We start from the raw sequence: 20,158 nt of genomic DNA on the forward strand, positions 1-20,158 counted from the left end.
AAAAGTTGAATAGAACAGATTGCCAAAACACCACTTTGAAACTGAAGGTGCTGGAGTTTAGTTTAAAAAAGCAAGGGTGTACTTTGAAAGCATTAGTATATTAATGACTTAAAACTAAGTAAATTACAGTCTAGGTGAAAATTATAGAAGTGTGGGTGGTAGACGAAACTTACTGGACATCAGATGATCCTCCAAGAAGTGGAAGCTAACCCACAGTAGCTTATTTCAGGAAATACCCCCCTTTTCCTCCTTATTTTAGCTTGGTTTAATTACCTTCCCTTATTCTTACTCAGTGGGTGTACCTACATGTGCAATTAATGTGACAGTAAACTCCGGAGCAGTTCACACCAGGGTCCACTGCTCCCAGGCGCAGTATCTACACGTGCGCCTGGGACAGCAATTTGAGGTGGGGCAGAGGCTGGCTGGCTGGCTGGACTGACCAGGCGCAATTTATGCCTCTGGTCACCACCTACACATGCAGTATTATCTTATGGTGCAGTAAAGTACTCCGCTGTAAGATGGTAGTGTCTCCGACAGTACTATCCTACAGCATAGTCAATCAGTTTACTGCACCCCTCTGCCACCACAAAGCGGGTCTGGATCTGCCCCTGCCTACAACAAAAGTGGTTCTGTGAGTCACTTTTTCCAGTTTCCCCAACAATTGTATTGGTGGAGAACCTTTAAATTTAAAAATAGCTGTACACAAAAGCTTTGAATGTGTCAAAAGTTAAGTTACATGAACGCAGTCCATTATCCAGCCTCAGGGATTGTGAGCAGAGAGGAGTACTTAGAAGTGTATAATTATTTCAGTTATGGTGAGCTATAGCAAATTTTTATTGCATGTTATTTTTCTAGTCTCTACTTAATATTCTGCTTGCTGTCATCATCAATTTAATGATATTCTTACTTTCCTTACACAACAGACATTATTGTTTTTTCTCCCACGAGCTTTAAAACATTTATATAACCTTATAAACTGTTTTGAACCATTGAAGATTTCTACCTGAAGTTTTTACATCAATACTTACAAGCTCGTTCTCTCACTCTCTTTTGGTTAGAAAAATGCATTGGATTATATCATAGGAAAACATTAATGGAATTACATGATCCTGTGAAGAAAATAGTTAAGTGTATAATGTGGACTTTGGGTAACCCTGACAGGGATACTTCAAGTCTTAGAATTCTCCAAGTTCAGATTTGAAGAAAAAAATAAAAACTGTTCTAATTTTTAAAGTAAGAGAAATATGCTCCTTCATAAGACTCAGTGTTAAAATTGACTTTGTTAAAATTATTTCTAGACCAGCTTTCACAGGATGCTCATTCCATTTAAAAGATGTATTTGAGTAGTCTGTTAGAATGGATTTATTTTTAAATCAAATTAGAGTTTGAGCCACAGATATTGGATTAGTAACTAGTCGGACTTAATTTCTTGTTTCTGGCTTTTCAGACTGCTTCTCAACACTTGGGTTTTGCACACGGGAGCAGGGAGATTTCTCTTGGATGTTCAGTGATTTTTAATTACAACTGTGTGATGTTGTTTTGCAATGGAAGCACAAACCTATGCAAATGAGTGATGGTTCCCTAGTTTGGTAATGAAATTTATACTCAAAGTCCATGCAAAAAGCAGAGAACTTCATTTCCTTTCACTTCCTTTAAGCACTCAACCAAAACTGTTAAAAGGGATGCAATACTGTCTTATTTGGGTTAAAAGGGCCTCTCATTTTTAGTGAATGTCCAGTGAGCTTTAATGGTGCCTTCCTGGGAAGTGGCTGTGTGCACTGCAGTGCATTCTGGAATGAACCATCCAAGAAGGTCAAGATAAATTTAAGTGGGAGCAGAAGCTGTATTGTTGTTGCTATTACAGAATATGAGGAGGAACAAGTCCCACTCCCCTGAATATTCCGACTGCATAAAGAAAATGTGCCTGTTTTGCTGCCCTCCTGACAATGAGGCAGCAGAAGGGAACTCAAACACTTACAGCAGACAGCTTCTGGAAGGCTAGAGACTCAGTAGGGGTGTGCAAAGCTTCGGTCGCTGATTCGATTTGGAGGAGATTCAGCCCAATTTGGTGGCCGAATCTCCTAATCTGAATCTAATCAGGAAACCCATTAATTTCTCTGAATCAAATCAGAAGCCTCCGAGTTGATTCAGGGAGATTCAGTGATTTGGCCATAGACACAGCTTTATATGCTTTTTTTTCTATGTACCTCAAGGTGCAGGCGCAGTACGTGAATGCAGAGATGGTGGGGTGGATGAAGCATCCCACAGGAGCACGGGGGGTCCCCTGCGTGCTCGGCAGCAGACCCAGAAATGGACCAGAAGTACTTCCAGTCCACTTCCGGGTCCACCGCGAAGCATGCGGGGAACCTCCCCGCCCCCCAGCTCTGCGACTGGTGCATCCTGGGTCTAGAGGGGCACCCAGGTCCCCCCATGGCCAATTGCTGAGCCGGGAGGATACGGGGGGGGGGTCCCCTGCATGCTGAGCAGTGGACCCCCGCACTCCCGTGGGACACTTGATCTAACCCACCATCTCAGCATTCAAGAGCCGTGCATGGTACCTCAGGGTACATAGAAAAAACATATAAAGCTGTGTCTATGGCCAAATCGCTGATTCTCCAAATTGGAATCATATCTTCAGATTCAGATTTGGCCAAATCAAGATGGGACAATGATCCAAATCAGTGAATCGAATCACTGTCCCCTGAATTGGGCGTAATCTGAAACTAATACTCCCAGCTTCGCACACCCCTAATAGTCAACTGTCTGAGGATGTGGTATGTGAACTGTATGGCTCCCCTGCATGCTTGAAACAAAATTACCAGTTTTGACTCATGACAACTGTGAGAGCCAAAACAACAAGTTTTACATTGTGCCACTTTTAATTACTTCCATATTTTCTGAAAATACATCGGTGCTTGTTTTTGATGGGCTCTCCTGATCAAAACTATTAAAAGATGTGTTTAAAAAAGGACATATAGTAACTAGAGTTTCTGCCTGAGGGAGGGAGGGAGGTTTATGATCTTTAGCTGAACTCTTGAAAAAATATAAGCTGAAGTCTGGGAGTTTGCAGTTTACTTCTAATACAGTAGAAATAGATAAAAACCAGCAGCCCTATCACCAGGACAAGGAGAATCTACCATCCACCTTAAATTTTATAATAGTATGACCAGTAGCAAAAGAAATCATCATTCTCATCTAGAAGCTTTACAACTGAAACTAATTGGAATTTTTTTGACAGAACATCTTTCTGGCAGAAAATGCCAGTGCATTAAAAGTACTGTAAAATATTCCATGAGAATGTGTTAGTTTCAGCAAAACTTCTCAAGAAACCCAGGTAGGTTTGCTGGCTGGCAGAAACAAGCCTGATTTTCTCAGAGCTCTCCTGCCACCTGCCTGCTGGCAGTTTGCAAGGTGACATATCAGTCTCCTAGGTATGCTGCTTGGCATGCTAACTGCAGAATGGGCTCCTGGGCAACATATTTCATTTTGGAAGCATTGAAATGTCCTTGCTGTGAGAACACCTCAGTGTTCCCTAAATGAGCTTTTGAGGAATTTCACCTCTGTTGGAAAAAAATGAGATTATGCTTTTTCATTCCAGTTGAGATGAAAAATTTTCCAAAGCCATTACACTTTTCACAGAAGTGAAATTTTAATTTCCTGGCCTGCTTTGTTCTCAAATGACAGCTCTATATCTAAACTCTTCTATGCAATCTAATTGGGAAGCTAGAAAAAAGCTTTAGGTCAAAATTTAGTATGGCGACCATGACAGTGCTTTTTTTCCCTGTTAGATTATACTCAGACTCCATGGAAAATGCACTGCCTCCTGCCTGGATGAGAGGAGCATCCAGAGCCTTTATCTGCAGTTACTAATTTTACAGTTCTCCACCATAATCTTCAACACCAGTATGAAAAGTTTGGGCAAGGTCACAACATCACAAATCTTGAAGGGGCAGCAGTTTGTGGACTGCTCTGTTCCTTCCATCTCTATTACATCAAATGTCTAAAAAATACTATTGATAAAATAATTAGATATTTCTCAGGTATAAAAATGGCCTCTTTATTTCCTTTTGCTTTCTGAGCCTCTAGAATACATGAACTCCACAATTCTATGCATTCCTTGGCAATTGCAAAGCCTACATGCTATTTTAAAGGAAACCTGTGGGCTTTTTTCCCCCATGTGACAGCTTGCATCTGGCAGTTGAAGGCTTAAAGGGGAACACTAAATATTGTGATACTCACAATGAAATCATGAGAAAAAGGAACATCAAGTTGGATAGGAGGAAAGAGGCACAGCAGACAAATGAACTGAGGAGCCCCACTGATTTGAGCCAGTAGAGCATTTTAGGCAAACAGAAGGCCCTGTTACAAAAGCACACCTACATACATTCACAATCCTGGTTTGTTAACACACCTCTACATTCCCACAATAGGTTCCTCAACTGCTGTCAGATTGCTTAGGCCTTTCCTGTGTCTTGGCCGCCAGTTCTCCTTGAGTCATTCAGGGGTATCTTGGTCCGTTAGTTCTCTAAAATCTCCCAGCTCTCAGGGTACAAACCCCCGAATGCTGTACTTTTCTTCAAGTTGAGAAAAGAAAGATAGGGATTGTTGCATCTGTTTTTAAATATTCAGTAGATAGATCCATCACAGAAAGAATAACTTAAGGATCTACTAGATAAAAAGAATAGTACTACTGGTTTAGTATCCTAGCTGTTTGGGGTACTTTGCAAACAGGCATACTGTACAAGTAATTGCTACTTCAGAATTTGCAATCTAAAATCTAAAGACAGACAAAAAACACACAGAGGGTATGGGATAAATATAGAAGTAGAAAGTAAAGAGTTTCAGATTACTTTAGTACTGATGCTTATTAATGATTTATCTTTTTTTTTTGTAGAGCTTGTGAAAATGTAAAAATAATAAGTAAATGTATCAGGCTGTGAAATGGGCTTTTCAGACTTTTTTTAACTTGTCAAGAACATCTCAGTCACATTATTCCCACTTTCTCTTTAAAAAATTGAAGACTTGCAACATAATGAAGTAAATTGTGTTTCTCATGTCTTTTTCATAATGTGTATTATGTCTTGGAGTATTATGAAGGTTCCCTTACACTTTTCAGTCATAATTGCATGATAGCTCTGCAGCAGCTATAGTGATTTGTTTACATGGAAGAGCAAAATTAGGAAGCTAATTAATTTACATTTCCTTTTAATGTAGTTTAGCACCTGGAAATCAGGCACTGCGCCAGCTGATGCTTATATCTAATGCTCATGCTGCTAAGCTATTGCTAGAAACTTCTTTTGTCAACAAAAATCACAGTCAAACAGGCTGAAATGTTCTGATTTTTCAGGATTTTTAGCTGAATTCTTGTGTTGGAATTTTAAATAAATGCCAATAGAAGTTTCTGAAGAAACTTTGGCAAACTTTTCCCTCTGTATTTTGATCAGCATTAATTGTCAATGGGGACTTGCCAGTACATTAATTCTGCTTTACACTCAGTACAAAACCAGAAATTAATTTTCTTCTGAGAAGTCATTAGTACTTAATTAAAATTGAAATTATCCATCTTTGTAAGAATGCCCTGAAAGACAATGTATAGCTTTCAGTATTGCTGAGATGTACAGTATTAGGCAGGACATACCCTATGTAGTGATTCTCAGCCAGGGTGCTGGGGAACTCAAGGGTGTCACTAGATCCTTTGAAGGGTGCACAGGTATAAGGAGGCAAGTGAGGTGTAAGGAGATAAGCAGATATATACAGGCGTAGTCAGGCTTGTGCCTGCCTAATTAATCCCTCCCCTCACTGCCTGGGCCTTCCACAAGCAGATAAGCATAAGCACTGTAATATAGAAATTAGCTTTTAAAATCAGGTGCCACTCAATTCATAAAAGTTATGAAGGAGTGCCCAATTCAAAAAGGTTCAGAACCACTGGCCTAGGAAATACTTTGAGGTGTTTTAAATTTAATATTAAATGCTTATATTCTATAAGTATTCATTTCCTTCTGATTCATAATCAGAATTAAGACCCATTATTATAATCACTGTGCAAAAACCTGAAAAACCTCAAAGAGCTTATTGTGTAATTTTAGGAATGCATAGTAGTATATAAAAATATAATTATAACCAAATTCATTACCATAATTACAGTTAAACCTGTAAGTAGACTGATCACTGACTTACTGAAAGAAATCATCCTCTAATAGATATGCAATGCATTTTACTCGCCCAAACACATAAGGTTATTATGGGCTAGTCTCATAAAGCAGAATACTGCCTAATAAGGGTGTTTCCTTGTGCAAGTGTTACTGTGCTATCAGTTAAAATATAGCCTTTGTAATCCATTGCTTCCTGGTAACTGTGGTGTAGCCAGGATACAATAATGGCATTGCTTTATATTTGCTAATGTTTCTTTTCTGCATTTCTTTTTTCCTGTTCAGTGGGATTGGTCGAAATTGGCCCTGGGCTTCTGGAGGAAGCAGTATTCTGGCAGAATTTGGAACTCTGCATTTAGAATTCATACATTTGAGCCATTTGTCTGAAAACCCAGTTTTTGCTGAAAAGGTCAGATTCTTTAATAAAACCTTTGTTAAAGTAATGAAAGATTGCACCCGGAGAGTAGATGTCCATGGTGTGAGGTACAGGAGCAATTTCCTTAATCCTTTCAAGAAGCATGCAAATATTTTCTGGATGAATACTACTAATTAATCCGGAGCACATGGTTGTATATGAAGTTTTTTTCCTCATGGTTATTGAGATTCATTTGTCATGGATACAAATTATTTATCAGGCCACATAACATCTTGTGAACAAAAATTATGGATAAGTTACCAGTAGATTAGACCTGTTCTAATAACTTGGTTAAGGTGAAAACTAAAAATGAATTTCATATACAGATAAAGTACTGTTCTCCTGAAGAAGCACAAAGGACTATGACCTTCCAGTAATCACTTCGGCACAGTTTTTTTAAATGCAGGAAGATGTCACTATTATAAATGAGAGGGTCAGAAGCCTTTTCCATTAGACATCCCTCTTTCTAAATGTTTGTAATTTGGGGGGGAAATGTACCCTTTTCACATGGCATTTCTCATGCTGAGAGGTGGGGGGCTGGTGAGGAGGCAGGGCTGAGCCATTTGCTGCCTAGTGGAGCAGGGGGCTTTCCCCTTCCCCGCCTGCTGTGCAGACCTCAGCCAGCAGGAAGTTTTTTCAAAACATGGTGACATTCTCCATTTCCACATCGAGGTAATTTTTTTAACTTGTATTTGTGTGGCCCTTCAATTTGCATTTAAATAACTACGAATAGCCTTCTTTAAAAACTTCATATTTTATGCGCTTGCATGTTCATATATTTAAAGAGAAATCATGTACAAGGAAGATTTCACGTTCTTAAGTTTTTAGAGAATATTTTTTCTATATTAATGTGTTGTATCAAAGTACAGTATTTCACGTCCTGCTATACAGATGTACATTGAAACAAAATAGATATGTTTGTTGAAATGGTTGCATTAAATACACTACAATAATTTGAATGTCCTCATATACAAGTAAAATATAAACTTAAATATGATAAAACAGTCAGTTAAATATATTTATAGACTGTGGATTCATTTGAATATGGGGTCATGATTTTCTTTTTCCTTTTTTCTTCTAAAAATTTCAAATCTCTGGATGAAATTTAGTACTTGTTATATTTTTATGTAGAAATATGTGCCAGACCCATGTATACATATTAACTAAATTATGACAATCCTCAGTTAATTATAACATTTTTAATGATGAGTTGGAAGCTGTATTTTATCTATAGCTAAAGCAGTAGTAAAATGTTTCATTGAGTACTAAGAATAAGAGGCTCCATGGACTGATTAATGAAATTAAAGTAAAATGTACAGTGTGATCTAAAAGCTTAGTCCCTGGTTTTAATTCTGGGCCATCCAACTGGAATTCTGCAGACCATATGAAGCCCACAAACAGTTACCTTACAGCTCATAGACTCCTACAGCTGCCTCTCCCACTACCAGATGGTGAGGGAAAAAGCAGGGTGCAGGGTAAATGCCACCAGTGCATCCTGCAGCGCGGGGACCTGTCTGCCATGGGTGCTGCCCAAGGGGCCATGTACAGCTGGTTCCACCTGTGCAGCAAAGGCCCATGTGCCACAGACACACCTTGCGTAGTGTGAGGAAACCCAGGGGGTTCTGTCCCCACAGCATTTGGCCTGTGAACTGTGCAGCTTGAGGGAGGCTGGACACTATGGCTAGGGACAGAAATTACACATAAACTGGTTAAGTGGTTGGAATCGGTGTAAACCTGTAACAGAACAGAAGTTCGTTGCATGTAGACCAGTTTCAAAATGTTGGAATTAAGTGTAAGACAGATCTGGATGGATGTAGTATCAGATGGAATCATTTTAGGTTAGATGGGTCTATCAAACTTCTGTTCCAGATCTCCTCCTGACATGTTAGGTCACAGTCTCCCAGCATCCCAGGATGCATTGCAACACCCCACAATCCCCCCCCACCGGTTGCTGGGCAGGCTAGCCCAGCTCCTCTGCTCCAGCCAAGCCTGGCAGCCCTGCCCACAGGTTGTAGCAGAGCTAAGGCAATAAATCTTCTGCTCCTAAGCCCGGCCGGCAGCAGCACAGAGGGCAGGTGAGGGGGGGAAATGGACCCCAGCCCAGCTCCCCCCAGCCTGGGTCTGCAGGCAGTAAATGCCCCGAGGCAAGGACTTTCCTGTCATGCAGCCCTGCTCTGCCAGGCAGTGAATGCCCCAGCATCACCCCTCTCACCAGCTCTCCACCTCTCAGCCCCCCCTCTCTGCCCCTACCTGCTCTGCAGACCCCAGCAGGGAAAGGGCTGTTTCCCCCCCTCCTCTTGCCGCACGGGGGCTGAGAGGTGAGAGGATGGCAAGAGGGCAGGGCTGGGGTGTTCACTGCACAACAGCTGGGAGGCATGTGGGAGCACCCCCTGCCTTCTGGCCGTGGCCACTGCAGGTGTCTGTCTGTCATGGCCAGTAAAGGAATGAACATGAGTTCTGTTCATTAATGGTCCAGTCTACACAGTTTAGAGAAACCTGCATGAAGTGGATTGATGTCACCTCAGGCTAAGTACGGACAGTCAGAAAGCCTATGTGGCCCATGCAATGTGTGGTCTAAGCCAAAATTGAACAGCCCTGTTTTAATCCAAGAACTGTGTCAAAATTAATTCAAATTGGGCTTAGTTTAAGTACAGTGGATATTTTTTCAAACTCACAAATAGGTACCTTTTGACATTTAAGATCATCGCACTTAATTTTTAAACTTGTATTAAAAGAAGAGGAAACTTATGAAAGTGCCGAAGTGGATAATCATGACAAAAACCAAACACTGGAATAAGTTTAGATGGAACTGTACCCTGTGCTGTAGAGAGGCCCCCAAAATCAGGTACTGAGGCACCTTGACAGTGGTTCTGCCTTTGTTGCAGACTGTCATATAGTTGCAAATGAGCTCAGTGCAAGTTTATTAGCCTCCCAAGAAGCTCTTAGTTTTTAGATCCTGAGCTGATTTATTCACAGCTTGTTCAGGTGCCTCTACATAACACAGGATAGACATACTCAGTAGGTTTTGGAGAAGCTTCTGGTGCCTGATTTCATGCCATTTCTGATCTGTGCTTAAACTACAGTCTTCAAACCCAAATGCTGTTAATTTGATGTCTTTCAAACATTAAACATTAATATCATTAGAATTACAGTGCACGCTCTAAAATGAGCTAAGCCAATGCAGCTAATTTAGCTAATGCACACTGTAGCTGTTCTCTTAAGCCCCATCCTGTTTTCAGCTATCTGTCAGCACCCTGTGTCAATGCAGAACTTAGTGCTAGGTCAGGGCTCTACTCAGTAAAAGCTTGTTGCACATAGTATATTACACCAGTGCTCCATATTCTCTTCATACTTGCATTTAATTTATTAGTACAAGCTAAGAGACTTGTTGAAGCATGTAAAATCCCTGCTGGTTTGAGAAGCCAGCATTTGAGGAATTGTCTGGCTTCATGTTAGATTCGTTTCCAGTATCTCAACTCTATCGTTTGTCCAAGAGATCCACATTTTGATCCTCAGGGCATGCTCTAAATTTAATTTGCCACGGTCTTTTAATACTGTATTTTCTCACATGTAACGTGCCCCCAAATATAACACACACCTTGTTTTTGGAAAACATTATGAAGAAGAAAAATATTCCCAACTCATGGTTGCAGAGAGCAGGGATAAGGCTTTATCTTCAGCTCATTCACCCTTCCTTTCCTGCTTAACTAAAACCCAAGCTGCTGCTGAAGACTGGTCTCCATGGGTAGACTTCTGAACTTGAAAAGAGCTAAAATTCTGTGAAATAGAAGAGACCAGAAGCCCGATCAGACAGCAAAATTTCTCTAAGGAAGGTTAGCTTTAATAGTGGAAGTCAAGATCGTTAAAAGAAGATGTAATCTTTAATACCTGTGAAACAAAGAACAGTGGGCCATTAACTCAGTAGCCTTAATAGGGGCCATTGACTCCCTCAGCTGCCTCAGCTGGTGAACTGTGGAGCAAGGAGTACAGTAGCGTGCATCTGTCTCAGGCAAAAAAATTCAGCTTCCTCACTTAATACATACATCTCAATTTTAGGGGGCTGATTGTAGGGGAAAAGGTGTGTGCTATATGTGAAGAAATATGGTACAAGGAATCTTGAATAGTTGGGTTTTGTAAATTACATTTTTAACCAAATACAAATGGCATGTATGCATAGAGGTCCTGTAATAAGTACATTACATCTGTTGAAAGAATTGTTTTAATGGTTATTTAAATGTTTAAAAAGGTGTGCATTGATGGTACCTGTATTTAAGGGAAAGATAAAATTGCTTTGGTAATTGTTGTTTGGTTTTCTTTACTATAGGTAATGAATATTCGAAAAGTTCTAAACCGACTAGATAAACCAGAAGGACTTTACCCTAACTACCTAAATCCCAGCAGTGGTCAGTGGGGCCAGCGTAAGTTCTTTAGTTCTTCAGTACTCTTAAATAGCTATTAACATGCTATCTCTTTATGTTAAAAAACTAGATTAGTTTCTTTCATTGTTACCAACTGCTGTTCCCCCACATAAGCTCTGCATGTATTTTGCTAAATCCGAGTCCAGCTTGACTTGTTTAGTAATTTTTCTTCCTCTCCAATATACTTTGATTAGTTTCTTTGACCTCTTAGTAAATTTAATGAAAATAAGAAGCTTTTGAATTAATCTGTGTTTGTTACTAAAATTGTCTATAGTCTGTGAAAGCCTTTATAGTGAAAAAATCTTATGTTGGACCAAATCCTATGTCGATCTAAAGTGGTGTAGCTATGTTGAAGTCAATAAAACTGCCAGTTAATACCAAATGAAGATTTGCCCTCGTTTTTCTACAGCTGTGCATGGTTCTGCTACATTTAATGATGCTGGCAGACAATTAAGAAAGTAAACGAACTACAGCTGTGCGCCTTTGGTTCCATGGGAATCATTATTGGAAAAATCAAAGTCAAAGGGGATGTAGATGTAGAACAGTCTTTTCAGGCCTTTTAAGTTTCTGGCCCCTATACATTCATTCAGTTTTTCTTACACAAACATGCTTCCTACTCATCTACCACAGGATGGGAGATGGAAAGGTTGGGCTAGAAGATGTTACTAGCAGTCCTGGGCACCCACTTCCTTTCTTAGTTGGGTGCAATGTTAAATTGAAATACTGAGGTTGACTCATGGTGGGTTCAGTTGAGTTGGGGTTTTTTCCCACCCTTCTTCCTTTCCTTCAAATCCTGTTGCATTTTCTCTAGACTTTTTTCCGTTGTACTGGTTATAATAATAGGATCAGGCGGTACAGTTGAGTGCAAAACCTGCCAACTTTGGAATCAGTTAAACAAAGAGACCCAAGGGTCAGAACATGTGGAATCCTTGCACAATAGAAGATGCTTAGAATGCATCTACTCTGGAAGTGATGGCCCAGTGTCCTTACTGGCCTGTTTGCAGCCTGATTATATGGGATAATTTTCCTCAGGAACAAAGGACAATGATTGTTTCAACTGATAAAAGAATGTCCTTAGGTCATTTTTAAATGTGAAATGTCCAGATAGTAAATGGTGTTCTGCCATATTGTCCAAGAAAGACCATTCCCAGAACCCTAAATATAGGCATCACTTTGTATTTTAAGAAATATCCATCTTCTGTCTTGGGGTTATTTGGCACCATGCCCTGGCCTAGACAAACTCAATTTATGCAATTCTTTTGTCTGCTTTTCCTTACATATTCTTAAATAACCGCATAAATGTAACAAAGTAATTATGCCAAGCATATTTACAAGTCAAGGCAACCTTTTTCATTTCTTATCTATATTGGTTTAGCAAGACTTACCAACACTAAAGCATCACTACTCTGGCATTGAGAGCAGTTATATAGAATTGGAATAGCTCACTTAGTAGAAAAGTCCTTACTAAAAGCTGTCAGTATATATCTTTGACTGTGAATCAAATTCTGATACAGTTACCTGGAGTTTTGGTGCTTTCCTATTTGTCAAAATATATTTTAATACAATAGTGTCTCAAAAGCTCCTTTTTTTATATCAACTACCCATAGTTACAGGTGAACATAAGAAATATTGTAGTTTATATGGCCTTCTCTTTCCAGTGGCATGTAAAGAACTCATGGAAATTAGCTCCTTCCTCATGTAAATGATGAACATAAATGATAATATAGGTCAGTTCATGGCATGTTGAACCAGCAGAAGTAGAGTTGATTTCCAGTGTTGCTTCTCTTCCAATTCAATTGCATCTGTTTCCAAACATTGATTTTTCACATAGGGAAAAAATCAGAACGTAAGATGAAAAAAGATGTTTAATTTCAGATTGCTTTCCGGTCTTTTTTTTTTTACTGGTTACAACAAAAAACCTAATTGCTAAAACACAGAAGTATTATCTCTCAAACATCAACCAGGGAAAAATAAAACAGCTTCTGTTTCACTAGCAGTGCTGTAACTCTGAAGGACATTGCTGGATCAAGGCCATTGTTCCTGTAAATTCATTTAGTCCTTGTTATTTTGACAGTAAACTGACAGTGATTTGCTGCAGCATGCATCAATTGGATTTGTCTCTTGCAATAATGTATATAATAACAGGGCTTATTATTGATGAGATTGTGCTTGTGCTATTTAGTTTGCAAATGTCAGGAGTTTCTATGGTAATTTATTTAGGAAACCATAAAGGTCATTTAAATGCTGCTACTTGGCGATCAGCCTTCCATCATGGAAAACGCATTCATTTTTTAAGAAGCATTTTTTCCTTTTGGAACATGAATAAAAATGTTAATGTTTTTACAAGAAAATTTTAGAAACTCTTCATAATCCTGTCTCACCTTCACACATTTGTTCAGGATGGAATAGAAGGAAATATTTTAGAGATCTAAACTAGATGTTGTAGGTCCCAAGGTAGCAGAGAGAAAATATTTTGGTGAAAAAGCTGTGGCAATAAAGCTTTAGTGGCAGCAAAAATAGTTTCTGTATTTACCTGATTTCCCAGTGCATAAGGTGAGCAATTCTGTGAAAGCACCCTGTGAGAGGAATCGTAGAGAGAGGTTAAAAAATCCCAGATTTATTGTTGAACTTTATCCAAAAAAAAGGAAAACTTTGCGGTTACAATCCAAGTGTAGGAGTCCAGGGCCATGGGCTTTATATCCTCCTGTGCCATGGACTCACAGTTGGTGTCCTGTTTTCCTTCTCTGTGAAAACAGAGTTTAAAACATTGACGCTTGTTAAGGTACTTTGAAAGCCTCTCATTGAAAGTGTTCAGAAAATGCTAATATTAATAATAATGATTAGTAGAGAATACTAATTGTCAAAAAGAAAACCCTTAACACTCTAGATCTAAAAGTGCCACTGGTGGTAGCACAGGGAACATGAAGAGAAACTTGAGTCGTATTTGTAATATTTTAAATATTTAATAAGTAGGAATATATTGCACTTCTGTGATGGCCTACTAAAAACTTGACAGTCACTTTAGATACTTAGGTAAGGGGATAACCCTGCAGGAGTCTTCAGTAGCTTTATTGATATGAGCAGTCCCATTGCCACTAAGAGAAGTGAAGTTTAGTTGTGTTGCATTATGTAACACTAAATATTTTGGTTAGACAACTGAGAACTACTGGGACTTGTGCTTAAGTGCATTTAAATGTTCCACCACAGAATAAAGAACTTAAATATAATCCATGTTGTTGATTTTAAAAGATGACTTGAGGAAATAGAGCTCTACTGAACAAAAAAAATATTAGATGAGGATCCCAACAGGATAAGGTGGGGAAAAACACAATCAGAAATGGGTTTTTACCAACTTCTGACATTTAAAAATAATTGCAGTATAATATAGTTATACAACTCCTATCCATTTCAGACTAAAAGCACTAACAGAGACTTCATTTTTTAAATTTGTTTATCATGGACTTTAGCACTGTATAAATTCTAGTAAAACTGCTTTCTCCCACCGTGTTATGTCACCATACAGGTTTAAAGACCAACCATTTATTTTACAAATATTTTCGTATGCATCATAAATTAAGAGGTTTTTTTCTGAGATGTAATGCTGTCTGTCTGTCACAGGATTTACTGCTGGGAGGCAAACTTAAGTATTATACTCTATCACAGGTTCAAACTGTAATTATATTTTATTGCCCAGATCAAACCTGGAATTGTTTTTTTTAAATTCCTTTTCCTCCTTTTTCAGATCACGTCTCCATTGGAGGGCTTGGAGATAGTTTTTATGAGTATTTGCTCAAGGCATGGCTGATGTCAGACAAGACAGATGAAGAAGGCAAGAAAATGTATTATGATGCTGTTCAGGTAAATGAGATATTTAAATCTTCCTTGCCATAATAATCTAATCTGTAACGTTCCTAAAGAAACAGGCTTTAGGGAGAATGTGCAGGATTTATGTCTTTGCTATCACAGTGAATACATTTAAAAAAAACTAGTGTTAGAAGAATTTCTTATTAACTATAATTGAGAACAATGAATTTCTGGTGTGGGAGGAGAAAAGAACCTAAAACTAAACTAAAATTATTTTAAATAATTAAAATCATCACACACATTGTAAACATGGGAATGGAATGTAACTTAGTATGTGATCTTTTTTTGAGTTTTTTCTTCAATGTCAACTGCAATTCCATTTTTTTTCACAGTGACATAAATTAGATACTTTTTCCGTCCATTTGCCTTACATTCATTGCAGAGGGAATTCCTCTGCAATGAATTTTATCATTCAGTACCTAAAACAGATTATATCAATTGCTACAGTGTTTTGAGTGCAATCATAACAGTGGGTCAGGATGTAATTAGGGCCCCTCTACACATGTAGGTAAAGGTTCCATGGGATCGAAAAGACAATCCACGTAATCATGCCTCTTGCCATGCCACACATGCATGGCAGGAGGCACAATTGTGGGATTGTGCATTAGATCCCATTATTCTTATTGTCAGTGCAGGTGGAGTGCAGTATTGGTTCTTGTGGCTTGGTTAGGATCTGAAAGTAAAATCGTATACTCTCGCCCAAAAACCTATGGGGAAAGATGCATTCTGGCCACTGACCAAGGATACAAAGATTCCTGAACATCTTGAGGATGAGAAATCAGTCTAAGGGTTCAGTTCCTTCTCAGCTGGTCTAGGCTTCTCTTGGCCTGACAGCTTCATATCCATGGATTCTGGACTGAGCATAAGCCAGGTTTGTTGTACTTGGGTTCTGATTTGCTTTCAGACGCTGCAGGAAAGGGAGACAACTTTTCCTTTGCTGGATACTGAGACAGGGCTGTGTGAAATGATAAAACTGTAATCCATAGTACCTTTTGCTTACCCCAGCAAGCCTTACCTCCCAACAAGGCCTAGTTATTAAAGGAAACTTTTACCAATCATGATGGTATATTTAAAGCAACACATTTATAAAAGCAACACTTTTATTGCAGAACAAATAGGGGCTTTCTTTGGTTTAGTTTAAACCCTTTCTTAAGGAATGTCAGTTAAGCTACAAAAGGATGCTGCCTTTGCCAATAAGTGTGTCCACACAGGATTGTAACTCTCCAGCTATTGGTTTAAGCTTAAATGTAAGCAGGCCTGGTGTTGTTTTACTAAATAGACAAGGCCTAGAGATTCAGGTGGATGTGCCTCTGCAGAGAAGAATGCCACTAAAAACAGGATACCATGCAACATAAACTCCTACCATGAAACATAAACTCTACATGTGGTTTGCGGCACCTCAGTCTGAGCAGTTTGCGGTGCCGCAAACTACACACAGCACATGTGCACCCATTGCACTGCTAATTAGAAACACTACGGTGGGGTTTTGACACAGGGATCTCTCTGGCTACTGGCCAGGCTTCAAACATCTGGGTCACTGCCACTGCTGCCCCAGGAAGCCCCCAGGACCCAGGTAAGGTTGCTGGGGTCCCAGCCTCCCTTACCCAATGTGGGGCAGTTTGCCCTGCACCAACCCCATGTGCAGGGGCATGTGCAGTGGCAAAAAGCACTAGCACAAATTTGTGCCACTGCTGTTTTTGCCATGACAACCACACACCTCTGCACATGGGGATGCACCTTTAAGAGCTAAACCAGTTCTTCCCTGTTAGATATTTAGGTGGGCACAGTGTGAGCCATTGCTGTCATTAAATCTCACACCACTAACACAGATGGTGTTTTTTTCACCTTTGTAATAAGATTTATATCTAAGATGTAATACCCATCACGTTTTGTCAATAATATCTTTTTGATTGTCCAGCAGAATTAGAGAGTGGTAGTGAGTGAGCTTGTTAGTGTCAAATGATCACTAAGTGGCATTCTCTTCCCTATGTGGTCATCTAAGTGTCCGGATTAAGTTATCTGCTTGGTATTTTTGATAATCTTAAGTGCCAAAAATGCCACCTACACGTATGTTGGAATTCTAATCCTGGTTCCATAACCCACACGCATAGACAGTTATGCACAACTAAGTATTTGTGCAGACTAGCATGTGCAGTAATAGCTGAGACCAATACACACTCCTTGTGGTGGACCCCTTAGAAGCCTGAAACTCGAGTCAATTAAAGCCCATGACTACCAGACTTAGATATGGGAGGGGATGGGTCCATCTCCCCTCCACCTCTTCCCCTCCCCCAACCACCAACTCAGTAGCTAGGGTAATCATTGCCCACAGAAGATATGCTCTTTAGGAAAAAGATGGGTGATTGGTCTCTCCTTCTCCCTTTCTCTCTCCTGTCAGTGCTTATGATCAGTTTGCACATGTATGTAGATGACCAAATCTGAATGCTTAGACGATAAGGAAAGAACACAATTCCACCATAAGATAACAATTAATCTTCTCCTTGTGGTTATCTTGTCAGTTAGAATGAGCTTCTTATTGTAGGTGTTGCTGTAGTTTTATTGTTGCAACTTTCAGGTATTTCCAGGCCACCACTGCAGGCTCAAACACACTGGATATATATCTACATGTGCAATTAAGGGGGCTCAATAAAATCCAGAGCTATTTCAGCCGGAGTCATCTGCTCCCAGGTACAATGTCTGCACATGTGCTCGGTACACCAGCAGGTGGGGCAGAGCAGCCTTGGGCTGGCAGCAAGCTTGGAGGGTCAGCCTTGGGCTCCAGGTGGCAGAATTGGGTAGCAGAGGGGCTGGCTGGGACAGGAGACTGCTGAAGTGTGGAACCGTGGGGCAGACAGCCCCTGCATTTTAACATCCTCGTGTCCCAGCCAGCCCCTGTCACCATCCACACGTGCAGAGTAACTTTGTCAGCAAAGTAACTGCACTGTAAGATAGTACTGTCTCTGACAGTACTATCCTGTGGCAGAGTTAGTTAATTTACTGCACCCTGATACCAGCACACATGTGGATAGTGACATTTTACTGCGAAACTAATTAGTCAACTGCACAATAAAGTGCACATGTAGATGCACCTACTGTGAGCGTAAACTAAGATAGCTTTATTCACTATCAGTCTGGGTAATCAAGCTGACTGACAGAAGGGATAGGGGGAAGGGTACATACATCCAAAGTCTCTCAAAATCAGGCATATTTTATACATACCTTATTCCTTAAGTAATTCCATCACAAGCTGATGCACATTAGACTGCATAGATTCATTTTCTGATCACGCATTTGCTATCTAGTTAAAATATTGATTGCACACTAGGCATGCATCTCTCAATACCTAAATGGCTTTTACATTTTGATACTTTATGAATGGAATGTGTTTGTTGTGCTCCTCACTTATCCTGCTGGGTACCAACTCGACCAGACACAAATTGATCATTCTTTGCTACTTCATTCTTTTAGGGAAGCCTTGTGCATGAGCTAGTATAATTGAATTTTGATACATCAAGACCTCCTCTCTAGTGCTTGGCTCAGCAATTCAGTTGTTATCTAAATTTTAGGAACTTTCAGGAGTTAGCCCTTTCTGACTAAGCAGAGACTTCTAATATAGTCAACCTTTTTTTTTTTTCACTCCCTGTTGCCTTACAGTACTCTTAAGGGCATGTCTGCACTGTAGCTGGAGGTGTAATTGCAGCATGTGTTATGTACCTGAGCTAGCTTTAATCTGGCTGGCTAAGAGTACCAGTAGCAGTGAATGGTATCATCAGTTTTAGCACATGTTGTACAAGGACTACCCAGGACTACCTATGGGTAGTCAGGTCTCACTGGGCTTCATACTGCTGTGGCTTCACCACTGTTGATTCCTGAACTGCTTAAGTGAAAACTAGCTTAACGTATCTTCATGTTACACATACTATCATCATACCTCCCACTTCAGGTGTAGACTTATTCTAAGAGAGTTATGCCTTTACTTCACGTATGCGGAAATGAATTTTCTCCAGTACTTTCAAAATCTGTGAAAGTAATAAAAAAAATGTCAGGGGTATATCCTGCCCAACAAACACCAACATTTATTTTAGTTCTTTTGCAAGTTGTAACTCCTCATTCATTATGGTGTGCTGTCCAGCATCTGAAAAGATTTCCATAAAGAGTAGTGGGGAAAAAATCCACTAATTTAGGATCTAGAAAGAAACATTTTGCTGATATTTTATTTTTATTTTCCATCCAGTGACTTTTATGTTAAAAACAGAAGCATGTTTTATCCTTTAGAAATGTGCTAGGTTAATTGCAAATTGCTTTTTTATCAAAGCTAGAGGAAAACAATAGCTAAAATATTGAGCATCTTTATTTTTAGTGTAAAGTTTATTTGGCTGTTATGATTAAGATATATTTTTGGCTGACCCTGTTTAATGAAGATTCAGTTTATTTGTAACAGGCACAAAGATAAACAAGAGGTGTCCTCATTTTTAATTACCAGGACATTATCTAAAAGTGTTTATAAAGCAATCACAGAAAGATTCATAAAACTTGGAATCAACATATAGGAGACAAGTGAATATATTTTTAAACATAGTTTTCCCCTTCCCCATTATAAAGCAGCAGTGGGTTATATATACACTGTCCCTTTTCCAGGTTATCCTCTGGATATGAAAATGAATCCCAAACAACCCCTGTCTTGAATTGATAATGTACATGAATAAAAATAAACCCACAAAATATTTGCCTGCCAGATATTTGACTCATATCTGCATCAAGAATATAACCAGTCACCATATAAAGTAACAAAGTAACAGTTTATATATAAATGCACTGCTCTATCTATTCTATTTTAGACTAACTTTATTTGATATCTAAGGGAGAGCTTAGTAGTTCAGTTACAGCAGTTGTCCTATTGTAATTTATTACATAGTAACAGAGGAATGGAAGGGACATCCTGGGTCATTATGAATAGTCTCCTAACAGAACAGGCAACACCTTTACATAATCCCCTTTGTACAGTAATAAAGTTCTATCTCAAACTTGGTTAAGTTTTTTGACCCTATCCAGGGCTGTCCAGCTTTCAAGAGTCCAAGGGCCATGCATCCCACAAGCTGCACCAGGTGTTTGTGGGGCTTCAGGGACCCAATCCTTCATACCCTAGGAATAGGAGTCAGTCAGTCTGTCTAAATTTGAAAAATAGTGGAGCATATCACCTATTATAAATGTCTAGAGCAAGGGTTCTGAACCTGTTTTAAGGAGTGTACACCTTGTGGGTACACTTCTGGTGGAGCGGGGGTGGGGGGCTAGCAGCAGCCAGATGCAGAGCG

At 39.5% G+C, this 20,158-nt stretch overlaps 1 protein-coding gene across 1 annotated transcript in view; it reads left to right on the top strand.

Annotated features, from left to right (window-relative positions):
* The window catches only part of MAN1A1 (mannosidase alpha class 1A member 1), a 277,351-nt gene that overhangs the window by 215,719 nt on the left and 41,474 nt on the right, over positions 1–20,158 (top strand). Inside the window, exons 7-9 of the mRNA XM_019520217.1 lie at positions 6,435–6,558; positions 10,889–10,982; positions 14,725–14,840. Of these exons, the coding sequence (XP_019375762.1) occupies positions 6,435–6,558; positions 10,889–10,982; positions 14,725–14,840 (334 nt within the window). The remainder of the gene's footprint in view (positions 1–6,434; positions 6,559–10,888; positions 10,983–14,724; positions 14,841–20,158) is intronic.

Source organism: Gavialis gangeticus, unplaced genomic scaffold, assembly GCF_001723915.1.
Source record: "Gavialis gangeticus isolate Ggan-Ray unplaced genomic scaffold, GavGan_comp1, whole genome shotgun sequence".
NCBI lineage: Eukaryota > Metazoa > Chordata > Crocodylia > Gavialidae > Gavialis > Gavialis gangeticus.